Source organism: Schistocerca nitens, chromosome 1, assembly GCF_023898315.1.
Source record: "Schistocerca nitens isolate TAMUIC-IGC-003100 chromosome 1, iqSchNite1.1, whole genome shotgun sequence".
In the NCBI taxonomy this organism is placed as follows: Eukaryota; Metazoa; Arthropoda; class Insecta; order Orthoptera; family Acrididae; genus Schistocerca; species Schistocerca nitens.
The window spans coordinates 372,888,963-372,905,625 of record NC_064614.1 but is presented as its reverse complement, the minus strand read 5'-3'; the positions used below and the strand labels follow the sequence as shown (position 1 = coordinate 372,905,625).

The 16,663-nt window shown below is 38.0% G+C and overlaps 1 protein-coding gene across 3 annotated transcripts in view; it reads right to left on the bottom strand.

The window, feature by feature from the left end:
• LOC126248967 (serine protease svh-1-like) overlaps positions 1 to 15,059 on the bottom strand; it is a 455,562-nt gene extending 440,503 nt beyond the window's left edge. For 2 of the 3 annotated variants that reach the window (XM_049950521.1, XM_049950530.1), the window contains exon 1: positions 14,900 to 15,057. In XM_049950521.1, coding sequence (XP_049806478.1) covers positions 14,900 to 14,953 — 54 coding nt within the window. In that variant the 5' untranslated portion in view covers positions 14,954 to 15,057. Of the gene's footprint in view, positions 1 to 14,899 lie in introns of all 3 variants that reach the window. The other variant, XM_049950539.1, reaches the window with a different exon arrangement.
• Between the last annotated feature and the right edge of the window lie 1,604 nt (positions 15,060 to 16,663).

The following is a 16,663-nucleotide window of genomic DNA, read 5'->3' as shown; positions in this document are numbered from 1 at the left end:
TTGCTGTCGCTGCAGTACTTGTAGGAAACTTTGATTTTGCTGTCCTTCCCAGCTTGTTTTGTGGTAATGTTACTGTTGTTCCCCTTGATGGTGCCCATTTTTCATTAGTTTTCTGCACAGAAACCACTTCTGCATAGGAGGGGCTGTGAAGAAGGTGTCCTGTTTGATTTATTACATTCTGTTGCTACTTCTTGTGCTATTTCTGCCAATTTTGATGTCAGTCCCACACAGGGAATTATGCTATTCACCTTTTCTCTGCTTGCTATGATTTCATTTATCATTTTACATATAGAGCTCCTCCCTTCATAATTTAGATGCATTCCATGCCTGGTATTCTGGCACCTGTCCAATTTGCCTATAACAAGGACACTGCATTTTCAGAATAAAGAACACATCTGTTTTATTTCAATGTTTGTTTTCTGTATTTCTTTGTTCACACATGAGTAATGCACATGGGTAATGTACGAAGTCAAATCTGTATGGCAATGTTGCAACAGTTATATTGTGGTTTTTATTACATACTAGAAACTTCTTTATTTCTGCTAGGCAGTTACCTGCTTCGTTTTTTGCATCATCATTTGCATCTGCTGTTTATTAGACATAATCTCTTTTTGATAATGTTTTGTCTTGCAGATTGACACCAATAATATATATTGTTGTTGCTTCTGGCTTAACAATACCTGTTGAATTCTTGTGTTCTTTCAAAAGTCATGTAATGTTTTTGCCCTGGCTGTCCATCCCATATTTGTGATGTATGTTTTTGTTAACACTTTCTTTCACATTCATTTCATTGTTACATGCAATGGATGATATGCACAGCTTCTTATTGCCACTGTTTTTCCAAATGCTGAGTTTAGACATGGTTTCACCATTCTGTCAACACGATTGTTTTGAATGTTCATTTCCACTTACCAGCATTGGTACGATTGTTATCTGGGCCTGTACTCTCCTAGGTATCCTACTCACATAATGTCTGTATTTTCATAGCTAAAATTTTGTGATAAAAGTGGGTAACAATCACTGACATGCTTGCACAGGTGTAGTGTCAAAGGATTTTGGAGTAATGGTGGTTGTAAGATGTGCCACTTGGTGCCAACTGTCTTGAGTTACTGAAATGGTTTGATTGAAGGGTTTGGAAATGTAAATAACAGAATTGCTTATTGTGGTGTATACTGCTAACTTTTATTGGTTTACTGTGTTTCACTACTGAAGTAAAGATACTGAGCCATGTTGGCTCTTATTGATTCCTCTTCCGGGTGACTTCCTCTGCGTGGTTTCTCCTCTGGTCATCCAGTTGCACTGCCATAGCGGCATGGCTGGTGGGCCAAATTTTCATGTTGGGTGAATCTTGTTTGGACAGCACTGGGAGAAAGTCGAGGCTCCTGGCAGAAGCGGTTGGGACAACAGTTGGCTGATTGTGTAGACGTGTACACCACAAACAACTAACAATGAACTGAGGTACCTGAAATGTTCTTTCATTGGTGGCGACAGGAATTTGTGGAAGGACCAAGCCCCACATTGAACAACACTTGTGGTTGACAAGTTCTACATTTACTTCATGAAAACATTTAAAATTTTCCTTTACAATGGAATGTTGTAAAAAGCCAGGTAACAACAACCAATAATCATAGAATGCCAGAAGGACTTACAAATTTTCTTTGTCCCTATTGCAGCACAGAGACTTTATTGTTTGAGTTACTTGTGGCATTGTGTTTTGGTGGATCTGTGAAGGGGTCCAACTAATAGCAGTCCTTGTGGGATTGACAGGGCAATTACTGTGCTGAGTGTCTGCTTGTCCCTGTTTTTATGTTTGTTGTATTCCTGGTAGCCACCACTGTGGCCTAGTTGTTTTAAAGTGGGGCATTTACTTTCTTAAATTGTTTCAGAAGAATTGTAAAATATCTTGATCTATTTCTGTTAAATGTTTTTTTCAATTTTAAAGGAATTATTTCCAATCCTTTTGGGGCTCTGTATTGATCTTGACTTTGTTGTAATACTTAATAGTTTCAAGGCAATTTCTAAGCCTTCTGGTGCTTGGTGATTATTGGTTTTGATCTTGTTGTGAAGTTTTTTAAGAAAGAATTTTAAAGTAAATTCTGAGCCTTCTGGCATTCTGTGATTATTGATGTTGATCTTGTATATTTTTTAAAAAAAGGGATAAATTTCAAAGCAAATTTGTAAGCCCTTCTGGCACTCTGTGATCATTGGTTGTTGTTAACTGGCTTTTTTAATCATTCCATTGTAAAGAAAATTTTAAACGTTATCACAAACTAAATCTAGATGTTGTCAACCACAAGTGATGTTGAAACTGGGGCTTGGCCCTTCCATGAATTCCTGCCGCCACCACTGAAAGAATATGTCATATACCTCAGTTCATTGTTAGTTGTTCATAGTGTATACTTCTAACACCATAGTTAGTGTTCAAAGATTTGAAATACTTAAACACAGAAATGTGTGGACCTGGAGCTCAGAAAAGAGTAAATAACTTTCAAAACTACAAAAGTGAATGGGAAAGTGAGGTTAAATTTAAGTGGTGACTACAAAGTAGTAAAAATGACAATAATTTTTGATACATTGTTTGTGAAATCACTCTAATTTCATAATTTAGTGCATTTTTTGTATATATATTATATTTATTGATATATACATGGAGTATCTGCATGGAGAATAGGCTGTCTAGACCTCCTGCTTTTTTGAGTTTCTTTCTCCACATTTTGAGACTGTTGCATTTGGTAAGACCGTGAGGGAGCATTTAGGCCAACTTAACACACTGCACCTACCAAATTAATAGGAAACACATAGGGTAGCCAAAAAACAACCATGAGAAGCAAACTGTTTGAATTCAGACTCAAACAGGTTGGTAATGGTTAGTGCCCAGATATTTGTATTTTCTTCAGTCAATAAACTATCAGTAATCTGTTTATGATAAAAGAGCTATCCACTAAACACATGGAAGTCAGATAGATTTATTTCAGTTTCAATTCCAATTTAGTATAAAGTAGCTTAAAATTTGTCTGAAATGCAACTGAAATAAATTTGAAGAGATGCTATGTACTAACTTCCATGAGTTATGAGAGGCTTTCTTACAACATTAAATACTGGTCATCCCAAATGAAATAATATTAGTATTGTGTCAATTTAGAAGGTCTCTTCAAAGCACCTAAACTTATGAAAGGAGAAGCACGTTTCCAAGCTATCCCTCACAAAACTTTTTTTCACCAACAATGTTTTATTTAATTTTATTATTTTCTGCTGGAACTGAAATATATCTCCATAGTAAAATTTATTCAGGCACTCTTTCAGAGTGAGAATGGAAAGTAGGCATGGTCCTCACAATATTGCATAAGTGGTAGTTTTAAGTGTTCTAAACAGTATCCAACACATGATAAGAGGCAAGTGAGATTATTCAGGCAAGACTCAGCATAAAAGAAGAGTATAAAGATCTGAATCCTTCAATCTTCCATCAGACCAACCCCTGAATGTAACTACCAACTTCTGATAACTTATTAGTTCACTAATACATAATTCTCCAATCATACTACCATCACTAAAGGAGACTTTATGACAAGACACTCTGTAAAATAATAGTAGATGTTCTGATCTCTTTGAAAATTTCCAGATTGAAACCAGTATCAGTGAGTGCGAGGCAGTTGTAGTCACAATGATACCAAAGTTCAAAGGACAACTAAATGAAGAGGAAAGATTTACATGTTCAGTAAATGACAAAAAACACTGTTGTTATTTCACAAGATGGGACTCAAAACATTTACCTCTGGATGTGAGAATGTAGAGGAACTGTGACTCAAGTTCAAAAGAACTGTTGATCAACATTGAACTGATATGTACCCAGTAGGATGTTCATATGGAAGGGACCCTCCACAGTATATGATTTGCATGAAGAAACTGCTACAGAAATAGCAACTACTGCATTGTTGTTGTTGTGGTCTTCAGCCCAGACACTGGTTTGATGCAGCTCCCCATGCTACTCTATCCTGTGCAAGCCTCTTCACCTCCAAATAACTACTGCAACCAATATCCTTCTGAATCTGTTAGTGTATTCATCTCTTGGTCTCCCTCTATGATTTTTACCCTCCATGCTTCCCTCCAATACTAAACTGGTGATCCCTTGATACCCCAGAATGTGTCTCACTAACTGATCCCTTCTTCTAGTCAAGTTGTGTCACAGATTCTTCTTCTCCGTAATTCTATTCAGTACCTCCTCATCAATTAAGTGACCTACCCATCTAATCTTCAGCATTCTTCTGTAGCACATTTCGAAAACTTCTATTCCCTTCTTGTCTAAACTAGTTATTGTCCATGTTTCACTTCCATATATGGCTACACTCCAAACAAATACTTTCAGAAAAGACTTCCTGACACTTAAATTTATACTCAATGTTAACAAATTTCTCTTCTTCAGAAATACTTTCCTTGCCATAGCCAGTCTACATTTTATATCCTCCCTACTTCGACAATCATCAGTTATTTTGCTTCCCAAATAGCAAAACTCATTTACTGCTTTAAGTGTCTCATTTCCTAATCTAATTCCCTCAGTATTGCCTGATTTAATTTGACTACATTCCATTATCCTTGTTTTGCTTTTGTTGATGTTCATTTTACATCCTCCTTTCAAAACACTGCCCATTCTGTTCAGCTGCTCTTCCAGGTCCTTTGCTGTCTCTGATAGAATTACAATGTTTTCGGCAAACCGCAAAGTTTTTATTTCTTGTTCATGTATTTTAATTCCTACTCCAAATTTTTCTTTTGTTTCCTTTACTGCTTGCTCAATATACAGATTGAATAACATTGGGGATATGCTACAACCCTGCCTCACTCCCTTCTCAGCGTTTGCTTCTCTTTTGTGTCCCTCGACTGTTATAACTGCCCTCTGGTTTCTGTACAAATTGTAAATAGCCTTTCACTCCCTGTATTTTAACCTGCCACCTTCAGAATTTGAAAGAGAGTATTCCAGTGAACATTGTCAAAAGCTTTCTCTAAGTCTACATATGCTAGAAATGTAGGTTTGCCTTTCCGTAACCTATCTTCTAAGGTATGTCATAGGGTCAGTATTGCCTCCTGTGTTCCAACGTTTCTATAGAATCTAAACTGATCTTCCCCAAGGTCAGTTTCCACCAGTTTTTCCATTAATTTGTAAAGAATTTGTGTTAGTATTTTGCAACTGTGACTTATTAAACTGATAGTTCAGTAATTTTCACACCTGCCAACACCTGCTTTCTTTGTGATTGAAATATTATATTCTTCTTGAAGTCTGAGGGTATTTCACCTATCTCATACATCTTGCTCACCAGATAGAAGAGTTTTGCCATGGCTGTCTCTCCCAAGGCTATCAGTAGTTCTAATGGAAGGTTGTCTACTACAACAACTACTGCATAATGGGTCTAAAACAAAGCATAGGATTATAGATAGAGAGTGACTTAATGCAACAAATTTGGCTGCCAGAATAACAATACATGATACCTTCAATAACTAAGATGGCAGAATCTTATCAAATTATGTCTCACAAAACCCAAACTAAGTCTGGTCACATGTAAAGTCTGTCAGTGGCACCGTATTTAGCATCCAGACACTCATGGGTGAAACAAGAATGGAAACTAATGGCAGCAAAGTAAAACCAGAAATGTTTTACTCCATTTTCAAATGATACTTTACACAGGAAAGATGTAGAAATACTGTCCCAATTTAGTTCTTATACCACTGCAAAGATGGGTGACATAAATATTACAGCCAATGGTGTTGAGAAATAGCTGAAATTACTAAAATTAAACAAATCTCCAGATTCTGTGGAATTCTGCACAGAATGAGGGGGCTGCAGCATGTTATCCTGGATGGGGAATCACTGACAGAAGCAGAAATAACTTTGTAGTTCCTTGCTATAGTAGTGGTTACAGAATATAAGCCAGTTCATAAAGGGTGTTCGGAAATTCCTGTGACAAACTTGAAGGGTCCATTGTTTAAACTTCTAGGACTTATAGAGGGCAGTGAGTACATAATATTTTGAATAGGAATCCATGTCTGGGAATGTTATCTAATGACACTACAGAATGTCAAAGTTATAGGTGCCGGCAGTTGTAAATGTATGTATTGACACGGTGAATCCGTGATGATGTAACAAACTTTTAAGGATGATGGAGATGGATAAATGTATTATTTTGAGGTTTCAGAAACAGACAAAGTGATAGTCACAAGCTACAATCATTCTGATACATCTGACAGTGGAATACATGTACCAGTACTACTGTTGCTAAGAATGTAGGGTATGCAACTTTCAGTGATGGTAGCATGAACCAAAACAACAAAAAGTGACTAGCAAACATGGGCTCTAAAATACATATCTGAGGGGCTATGGGCACTCGTTCATCTTTGTTAGTGTGAAATACATATCCTCTATTAAACAAGTGCTCATAGCTCTTAACATGTGTGCCGCACTGGATTAGCCGAGCGGTCTAAGGTGCTGCAGTCATGGACTGTATGGCTGGTCCCAGCGGAGGTTCGAGTCCTCCCTCAGGCATGGGTATGTGTGTTTGTCCTTAGGATAATTTAGGTTAATAGTGTGTAAGTTTAGGGACTGATGACCTTAGCAGTTAAGTCCCATAAGATTTCCCACATATTTGAACATTTTCTTAACATGGGCATTTTAGAGCCATGTTTACCAGACATTTTTTCTTGTTTTGGTCCATACTACCACCTCTTGAAGTTTCCTACCCTAAAGTCTTAGCAACAGCAGTACTGATACACATATTCCAGTGTCAGAGGTATCAAGACAATTTTTGCTTGTAACTTTTGACTCGTTCATTTCCAGTACAGCGACTCTTACCTCAAATTGATACATTTAGCCTTCTCCATCATCCTTGAAAGTCTGTAACATTATCATGTAATCACCATGTATATACATATATTTACAGGTGACAGTTCCTATAATTTTGACTCTCCATAGCGTCATCGTATGAAGTTGCAGGACATGGGTTCCTATTCAAACTATTATGTACTCCCTCCCCTCAACAAGTCCTAGAAGGCTGTACTGGGAATTTCTGAACATGTGGTACACAGCTGCTATAAATGATGATTTATTACCATGTATTGGAGCTTACATAAATGTGATTGACACATCGTATGTCAAAGAACAGACTATCACACCAAAGACAGTCCACTCAAGACCTGACTGCCCAGAACCATAGAGGTATTTTACTTTCACAGCAGTGTGTTATTTGTTGAGTTCCCACAACCCTGGGTCAGCACCTTGGTACTTTACTGAGATGCTTACTGCTCACATTTTATGTTAATTACCTTGCAGACAACAGTAATGGTAACCACAGACTTCTTGTACAAGATGCAGCTACCCATAATGAAGTACTTTCTGGAAAAGCTTCAAAAATATGCAGACAGATTTTGATAAGATTTCAAAGTGGTTCTAAGATTGGTGACATGCTTTAAATGTACAGAAGTGTCAAGTTGTGCACTTTAGAAAGTGCAGGCATCCTCTGACTAAAATACCAATGAGTGACAATTGGTGGTAGTCAACTCATACAAATATCTCAATGTCTCAGTCTGTGGGGCTTCTTGCGGCTCACTTTTGTTGCCATTGCTGGTGCATGCTGCAGACATGAGTGGACATGGTAAAGGAGGCAAACCCAAGGAGAAGTCAAGATCCAGCTTTCTCACCATCCTACTGGAGCACCTGGTTGAAGAAGTGCGAAGCGGAAAGAAGAGCAAGAAGAAGAATACGCAGCAGTGCTGCAAGTGCCAACAGTGTGGCCATATAGCAAAGTCCTGTGGCAACATAGTTGCATGCATGAAGTGTGCAAAGGCACACGACACACGCGACTGCAAGAAGCGTGGGATGCTCCCCAAAGTGCGTTAATTGCAGTGGCACACATGCTGCAAATCATCATAGCTGCAGCTATATCAACAATTGGAGCAAGCAGAACAAGAAGATCATGGCCGCTATACCCAAAGAGGTGGCCCAACAAGACAAGGTGGCTGCCCCGCCCCCATATCCAAGAAAAGGAAGCGAGCCAAGAGCCACCAAGAAGACGACAATGATGGTTTCTGTGAATTATTACAGAAAGCCACTGACAACGCCGTCTTTGCACACAAATCCACCATGGTGGAGGAGAGGGCGGCCTGTAGAGACTGCAAAGACTAGAGCAACAAATTACAGCCCATAGAGAAGCATCTAAACAATCATTATTCTCATGTTCTATAGGCGAAAGGAACTAGATGAAACTCTAATAAATGGTACAACCCTAAGTCACTGCACAGTGGTTTTTAGAGCATGTATGTACATGTGGATGCACAGTAGACTTCTCCATCATTCTTGGTGCATGCTGTAAACCAAATTAAACTTACATGTTTTAAAAGTTCTTTAATGGTGAACCACATTAAAGAGTGTGCTACTTATGGTTGCTCACATGCTCGCTACCCCCCCCCCCCCTCCCTTCGTCCCCTGTCCCCTCTCTCCCTCTCTCTCTCTCACACACACACACACACACACACACACACACCTGTCAATGTCATCCCATTAAAAATAATTATTTGAGTTCTATCTGACAGGAATAACTGAATCCAGTCACAAATCTGGTCTGATACTTATTCACTAAATGACAGTCGGGAATTTACTGAATTTTGGAAGTCAAGGAACACAGCATCAACTTGGGCACTTTTGCCTTTATGTTTTGGATCCATGGAAGAACAGAAAGCTATGTGCTGCATGATATCTGTTTATGGAGTCACATTGATTTTTAAAGAGATTTTTGTCCTCCAAAACTATCATAATGCATGGGTATAATACATTTTCCACAATTCTCCCAATGGTTGGTGACACTGATATGTGTCTATAATTATGTGCATCTGTCCATAAACCCATCTTGAAAATGGGAATGACCTACATTTTTTATCCCAATCAGTTGGTATTCTTCATTGTTCCAACTACCTACAGTAAACTGCTGTTAGAAGGGCAGCAAGTTCTTTCACATAATCTCTCCGTGGAATTTCACAGGTATACTACCGATGCCTTCCTGCTGTTAAGCAATTTTATTTTATATTCTATTCCATGCCATTTTGGCATTGGCGTGATTAGTGAATGACACAACCATATTGTGATTTTCTATAGTGAAACTATCTCAAAGGGTCAAATTCAGTACTCTGTAGTTCCCTTTGTTATCAACCACTCTGCCGCCAGTATGGTCAGCAAGTGACTAAATTGATGACTTTGATCTGCTTACTCTGAGGTGACAAAAGTCAGGGGATGCCTCCTATTATTGTGACAGACATCCCTTTGCCTGGTGTAGTGCAGCAAGTTAACATGGCATGTACTCAACAAGTCACTGGAAGTCCCTGTAGAAATATTGAGCCATGCTGCCTCTGTAGCCATTGTGAAAATGCTGCTGGTGCAGGATTGCAGGATTCTGTACATGAAATTAACTATTGTTTACATCCCATAAGTGTTAGATGGGATTCGTGTTGGACCATCTGGGTGGCCATTTCATTCACTCAAATTGTCTAGAATGTTCCTCAAACCTATCATGAGCAATTGTGGCCTGGTGACATGATGCATTGTCATCCATAAAAATTCCATTGTTGCTTGGGGACATTAATTCCATGAATGGCTGCAAATGATCTCCAAGTAGCTGAACATAACTATTTCCAGCCAATGATCCATGTGATCCATGTAAACACAGCCACACCATTATGGATCCACCACCAGCTTGCACAGTGCCTTGTTAACTTGGGTCCATGGCTTTGTAGTGTCTGTGCCACACTTGAACACTACCATCGGCTCTTATCAACTGAAGTGGGGACTCATCTGACCAAGCCACGGTTTTCCAATTGTTTAGGGTCCAAATAATATAGTCATGAGCCAAGGAGAGACACTGCAGGCATTGTTGTGCTGTTATCAAAGGCATTTGCATCAGTCATCTGCTGACATAACACCATATTTTGCTGCCTGTGTTGTCCGTGACAAGAGATAATGCCTGAAATTTGGCATTCTCAGCACATCCGTGACATTGTAGACCTCAGAATATTGAATTCCTTAATGATATCCAAAACAGACTTTCCCATGCATCTACCTCCAACTATCATTCCACATTCAAAGTTGTTAATTCTCATTGTGCAGCCATAATCATGTCAGAAACCTTTTCAAGTGAATCACTTGTGTATAAATGACAGCCCCACCAACGTACCGCCCTTTTGTACCTTGTGTACATGATGCTGCCACCATCTGTATATGTGCATATCACTATCCTATGACTTCTGTCACCTCAGTTTATTGACTTTACTTACATCTACATGATGGCTACTGTGTGTGTCTAACATTACTGGAATTTTTCATGTGGAGATCACAATACATAACATGCCCATCAGATGTGCACATCTAGCTCATCATCAGTCTTTGGACTCTAAGAAAGTCTTGATCATTGGCAAGAGGGCAGTGAAAGCATAATACCAACAGACCAAACAACACTGGTTGTAGTGCAGTGACTATATAATGAGTGGTGAAGAGATGAACTCAGGACAAAAGTGTGGCAAGAAGAGAATGCATGGGTTTTTCCAGAAGCACTGCACCATAGGAAAATCATTGAACTGTTCAACTGCCTCTGACAGATATGAGGGTTACTTGGAAATCTAGGTTCAATTTCTTGTAAAACATAATCCATCACAGATTTAAAAAAAAAATAAATAAAAATAAAAATAAAAAATAAAAAAAAACATTCCTTATATGTTTCTCTATTTTTCTACATAGATTCCATAGTTGTTAAACATTTGTCATAATAATCTACAAATTTTTGTATACCTAAGTCATAGAGGTCCGCTGAGTGTGTCTATAACCAAAGGCAATTTTGTGCAAAGTTATTTGACCCACATTCAGAAATTCCAATGCTAAAGTTGATCTTACAAACTGACAGTCTTCACGAATTTTTTCATCCATGCCTTTCACCAAATCTTCTGAAATCACTGAAGGTCAGTCTGATTGTGGTTCATCTTGGACATTTTGGTGTCCATCCTTGAATGCTCTCACCCACTTATGCACTTTGCTGTCACTCATCTCATTTGAGCCAAACACCTCACTTGTGTGTTGATGGCTTCCTACTGCTGCAATGTTCCTTTCTGATAAAACCCAAATCACTGACTGTATTTCACAGTCGGCAGTCTTATCAATTGTTTTAAACATTTCAAATTGACTCTGTAAAAAGCATACTGTGAAAATACCAATGCAAATGGTGTCGTTTGACAATATAGCAAGTTGGGAGTTAGTGTATATGTGCATTGCAACAATCACTTGGCATTCAATTAGCTACAGTGAATCACACGCTACTTTCTGAATAATCCTTGTAGAAGAGAACAGCTGAAAATGAGGCAGTAGTCACCACATGGCATATAACAGTAGTAGTAGCATTCTATAGTGTTCAGCTATGACTCTTGCTTCTGTTTGTGGGGTAGATCGACACCAGTGTATCCATAGATGACTTGGCGACCTCACCAACTACTGGAATTATTGTGTGGGGAGCTACTGGATATGACAACAGAACTGATCTAACAGCTGTTGGAGGTATGCCGAATGCTATCCAGTATGTGGCAAGAATGAGAAATTCTGTTCTCATACTCTTCATGACCAGGGATCTAAATGGCTTATTCCAGTAAGATAACGCAAGACGCCACACTGCAGGTCACATTACAGACACTTTGAGGAATGTATGGATTCTTGACTGGCCTGTGCAATCCCCAGATTTGTCACTTACAGAGCATGCGTGGGATGTGCTGGAAAGACAGATACAGGGGTTTGACAAAAATATGGAAGCATCATGAGAAATGTGTATTGGAACATAACTGGAGAAGCTAGCCAAGCCTGCAGGTTGCACTGTTGTATTTGACCATGAATAGCATCTTTGAAATGTGCTCAATACGTTGCAAATGTCAGTCATGTCATGACAGTGTTCTTTACAGCTGAGTCCACTACTCAGGAACACTCATCTTCAATAATTTGCCAGCAAACATAAAAAATTTAGTTACAAATAAAGATCAGTTTAAAAGGAGTCTGAAAGACTTACTAGTGGCCAACTCCTTCTACTCCATTGACGAATTTTTTAATAGAAACAAATGATGTATTGTATATATTCATACTATTAGTATTGTTATTTCAGATTTATAAATAAAAAAATTGACATGTTCCACATCCACAAGGATCTCTTCAGCATGGATCTATGGAACGAAAAACTAATCTAATCTAATCAGAGATGAATTACATCAGAGATAAATTACTTCAAACATGTGCAAATTTTTGGTGCTTGTATGGTAGACGCTTGTATGGTGGATGCTTTTGTAACCAAGGTAGCTGAAATGTTTGGTGTTTCAAGATGTACCATATCAGAGATTTATATCACATACAGGGAAAGCAGAAAAACATCATTCTCTAATTCACAATGTGGATGAAAGTGTGTGTCAACTGATTGTGATGGACATTCACTGTAGAGGACTGATGAAACATAAAGGACAACAGCTGCAAAAGCAACTGCAGAACTGAATTTTGCGTTTGTGAAACCAGTCATCACCAAAACAACATGAAGGGAGCTGAATAAGCTCAGAATTACAGGGAAAGCCAGAATTCCAAAACTACACACCAGTGATACAAATACCAGTAAGAGGAAAACATGGTCCCAAAATCATAAAACCTGACATATGGAGCAATGGAAGAAAGCCATTACGTCAGATGAGTCATGTTTCACATAATCTCCAACTTCTTGGCAATTTTATGTCCCAAGAGTGAAATATGGTGGGGATACAATGATGATTTGGGCAGCCATATTGTGGTATTCCATGAGCCCATGGATGCTCTAAAAGGTCACATTACTGCCTACGATTATTTGACCATTGTGGCTGGTCATGTACATTCCTTGATATGGAATTTGTCAATTGACATATTTCTGTAAAAAGTGTATTTATATAGCATTACAGGTTAGTAATGTACTGTTTATTTCTATTTTAGGAAGTGCTCTATGGTAGAGATGGAACTGTTCAGAAAAAAAATAACTTCTTTTCTGCACTTCAAATGTTTAGGTGCTTGCTTGTTATGATGCCCAACTCTTCCTCAACCTCCCCGGACTTCTTCAGCCTACCAGATTACAATTCGTCTTTGTAAGGTAGTTGAGATACCCACTCCATTTTCTTCTGTTGTGTTCAATTTCGTTTCTAACAACAAATGAATTTAATTACTTGTTAATCTATCTACTCTGGCACAGTCTTTCGCAGCCTTAAGAAAGCTCATTTCAGCTGCCAGGATATTACTTTCTTGTCATTTGTAAATGACCCACATCTCACTTCCATAGAGTGATGCTGAGATAGTCATTACCATATAAAAGTTCATTTTTATTATATTTTGTGTCTTGTTTATAAAGTACTGGTGCCTGTTAAAGTTCCACAAACGTTTCCAATTTTTTCTAATTTCTTGTCTACATTGTTATCATACTTGCATATGCTATTACATCCAAGATAATTAAAATTGCTGACCTGCTCCTCTACTGTATTGTTCACCACTGTTTTTGTTCTTACTGGGTCATGTCCTACAACAGCCATTGTTTTAGTTTCCTTTACACATATAGTCATGTTGTAGTCTCTAGCTATTTTAATAAGAGGGTAAATTCCTTTTTGCGTGTCATGGTCTTTATCCACTGTGTAACTTTAGTTTAAAAGCGAATTCATAAATGCACTCTGTTGGATACTGCTTCTTGGATTAGATTGTCAACAGGTATTTGTATCTGTATATTTCATTGCTTTATATGGCAGCTTCTTTAGATTGTAGTTTAGAGCACTTTACTTCCAGTAAGTGGCAGCATGGAGTAGTATTATATTTAGTGAATATCTCTGTTACTTTTGTATTCATCGGAATCGTTGACAAATGTTTCACAGTGCATAATTGTACTGTGTGGCTGTAGCAAATATTTTTAATTGTAAGTGTATTTTTGTGGTTGACATAGACATTATTGGTGTAAATGTGGGCAATGAAATGAATATGTGCACTAACTTACATCAAGTTGATACAAAAGACAGTATTTCACAAATTTTTCCATGCTTCACATCTATATTTTCTGGATAATTGTGATATACCAGGTTTCCCAAATGTCTAGGGTCAAAATTATACAGGTGATATAGGATCCTAAACTTTTCAGATAAGGAGACAATAGTCAGACATAAAGGTTTCATTTAGTTTGAGGGCTTGAATGAGAAATGTGAGAGATCCAGGGCTGGTGTAAGGTGCAAGTGGCATAAGCCTACACTTGGAGTGCCAAGCTGAGACAGAAAATACTCTGCCTGTAAGATTTGCAGTATGTAATGGTTAAGAGAAGTGCTGACTTCGCAGTTAATTCAGAGTGAAATACAAAAGGGAAAGTCCATGGTATCACCCATCATTGTTCAGGTGTGCCAACTTTCATTGCATTTCACTGAGTTGGAGAAGACAATCACAATTTTAGTCATTTAAGTGTGACATTTACGAAGGGAGGTTAAGTTTAAACTTTTAGCTTGGCACTGCTTGTTTCTGTTTACATGTGTTTTACTTTATATTAATGATGGAAGAGATTCATTAAGGAGATGAAAGAATTACCTAAATGCAATCCTGAACAGTTACTGACAAAAGCAGTATGACTTTAATGAAAGACACATATTGTAACACATTTTTGGAGAGTAGGTAGTTTAATAAACCATGTTGTGACTCCATCATCAACTAATCTTTATAATTTATTAACATCTGATCAGTTTTATGAGACTCGAAAAGTTGGGAAGAAAACATAACAAAGTAGAATCACATAATAAAGCAGGATTATGACACTGAAACAGCAATTAAAACAATGAAGCAGCAATACAAGTACTAAAAAGAACTACTTACAGAAAAAGTAAACTGTGATGCTTGTAGGACACAAAATAATATAAACAACTTCATGTTAACAATCACTTAATGTTGTGAGATAACATCCATCATCAATAAACAAATCTGTCATACTATTCATTCACAACTACACTTATCTTCCTTTACTGTGATGTGCGCACTGAGCAATTTCATGTTACATAAGACTTTAAAATTGATTACACTGGTGAAAAATGCTAAAAGAAACTTATGACTTGCAGAGTACTAGGAAGAAATTTATCTCTTCTTTATCTAATGTTAAAAGTTCACAACCCAAGGGTTGAGCAAACAAAATGCCTTTATCTCAGACCAAATGTTTTTGAGGCCATGCTTCATAGCATTTCAAGCAGTTTGAAAGTGCTGCATTGTAACCAATCTTTGATTTATATTCAAATAAAATAAGTTAAAATACTGCCACCTTCATGAAGTATAGTTCACAGTCACTTAAATTTTAATATAATTAGTATTTGAAAAACTACTATTCAAAGCATATCTCGTATTTGCAAATAAAATAAGCCATCAAATAAGACAACCACTCAGACCTTCCTTACTATATTTCAATGACAAAATCTATCCAATCTTGGACTTACAATTCCAGTGATCAAAACATATCTCATCAATCATCACCTATGGGTATTACAAAAACATCTCCATTATATTTGTACCAGAAAATGTTGAGAATCGTTGTGATAATTATGTCACAATTAAACTGCCATTCTGACATGCTGATAAAAATGTGAGAACTTCAGAAATTGTGTAACACTTAACAGCGTGCTCATCATCCATTTTCTGAAATAACAAGTATAAGATTATGTAATCTCTTCTTGAATGAATGATGGAAGGGATGTGTACACCTGGCCAGAGAAAAATTCATAGATGAAAAAACCTTGTTGTTGGTTTAACACTAAAGACAATGAATTAGTCTGTCAGAAAGAAGAAATAAAAACATTCCTAGATGGTTGGATCTCTCCCCCTCTCTCCCCTCCAATCTAGGCACCAGCTCAGTGGCTAGTACATCTGACCTGTCAATCTCAGACTTGTATACTAAGAGTGGCTGCACAGAGTGTTTGCACACAATATATTTGCATGAAGAGGTACAATGCAGGCTGAAAACATTACCAAGTAGTTGGACAAAAGTAGATTACACCTGCCTATAAAAAGGGAAGCAGAGGTGATCCACAAAACTATCACCCATGCCTATGTGAGCTGAGGCTTTCCGGGCATATATACTGTTTGAAGGGTTCTCAGGTGTCTAGCCAGATACGATCATTGAATGCCCAAGATATTTTGGAGAATAACCATTCTGCCATCATCAGGTGTTCCTGATGGAATGGTCTGTCTGCTCTTCCTTGAAGGTCCAGGTATGATTCCGCACGTCAACAAAGTGCGGCGTGTCCGATGGTGGGGGGAAACAGAGGCTGCAGTAGATGGGGGGTGGGGGAGTGCAGTAACTCTTCAGCAGCCATGGCAGAATGATCTCACATCCACCTGCACCGTTGCTTTTTGATAGGGCTCAGTGTTGGTTCCCAGGCCTTACTGAGTTGGTAACCAGTGATCCTGTTGATGAGGTTGTCTATTACATGAATTTCTATGGCCTCTTTGAAGATGCAGTCCCAGTAGTTATTTGTGTAGCCCAGTACTTTTGTCTCGTCATAATTTGCTGTGTGTCCAGAGTTTATGCAAGTTCTGCTAGGGCAGACTGGGTTGGTTGGCCTAGGCAGGTAGCAATGGTGTTCTTTGCATCAA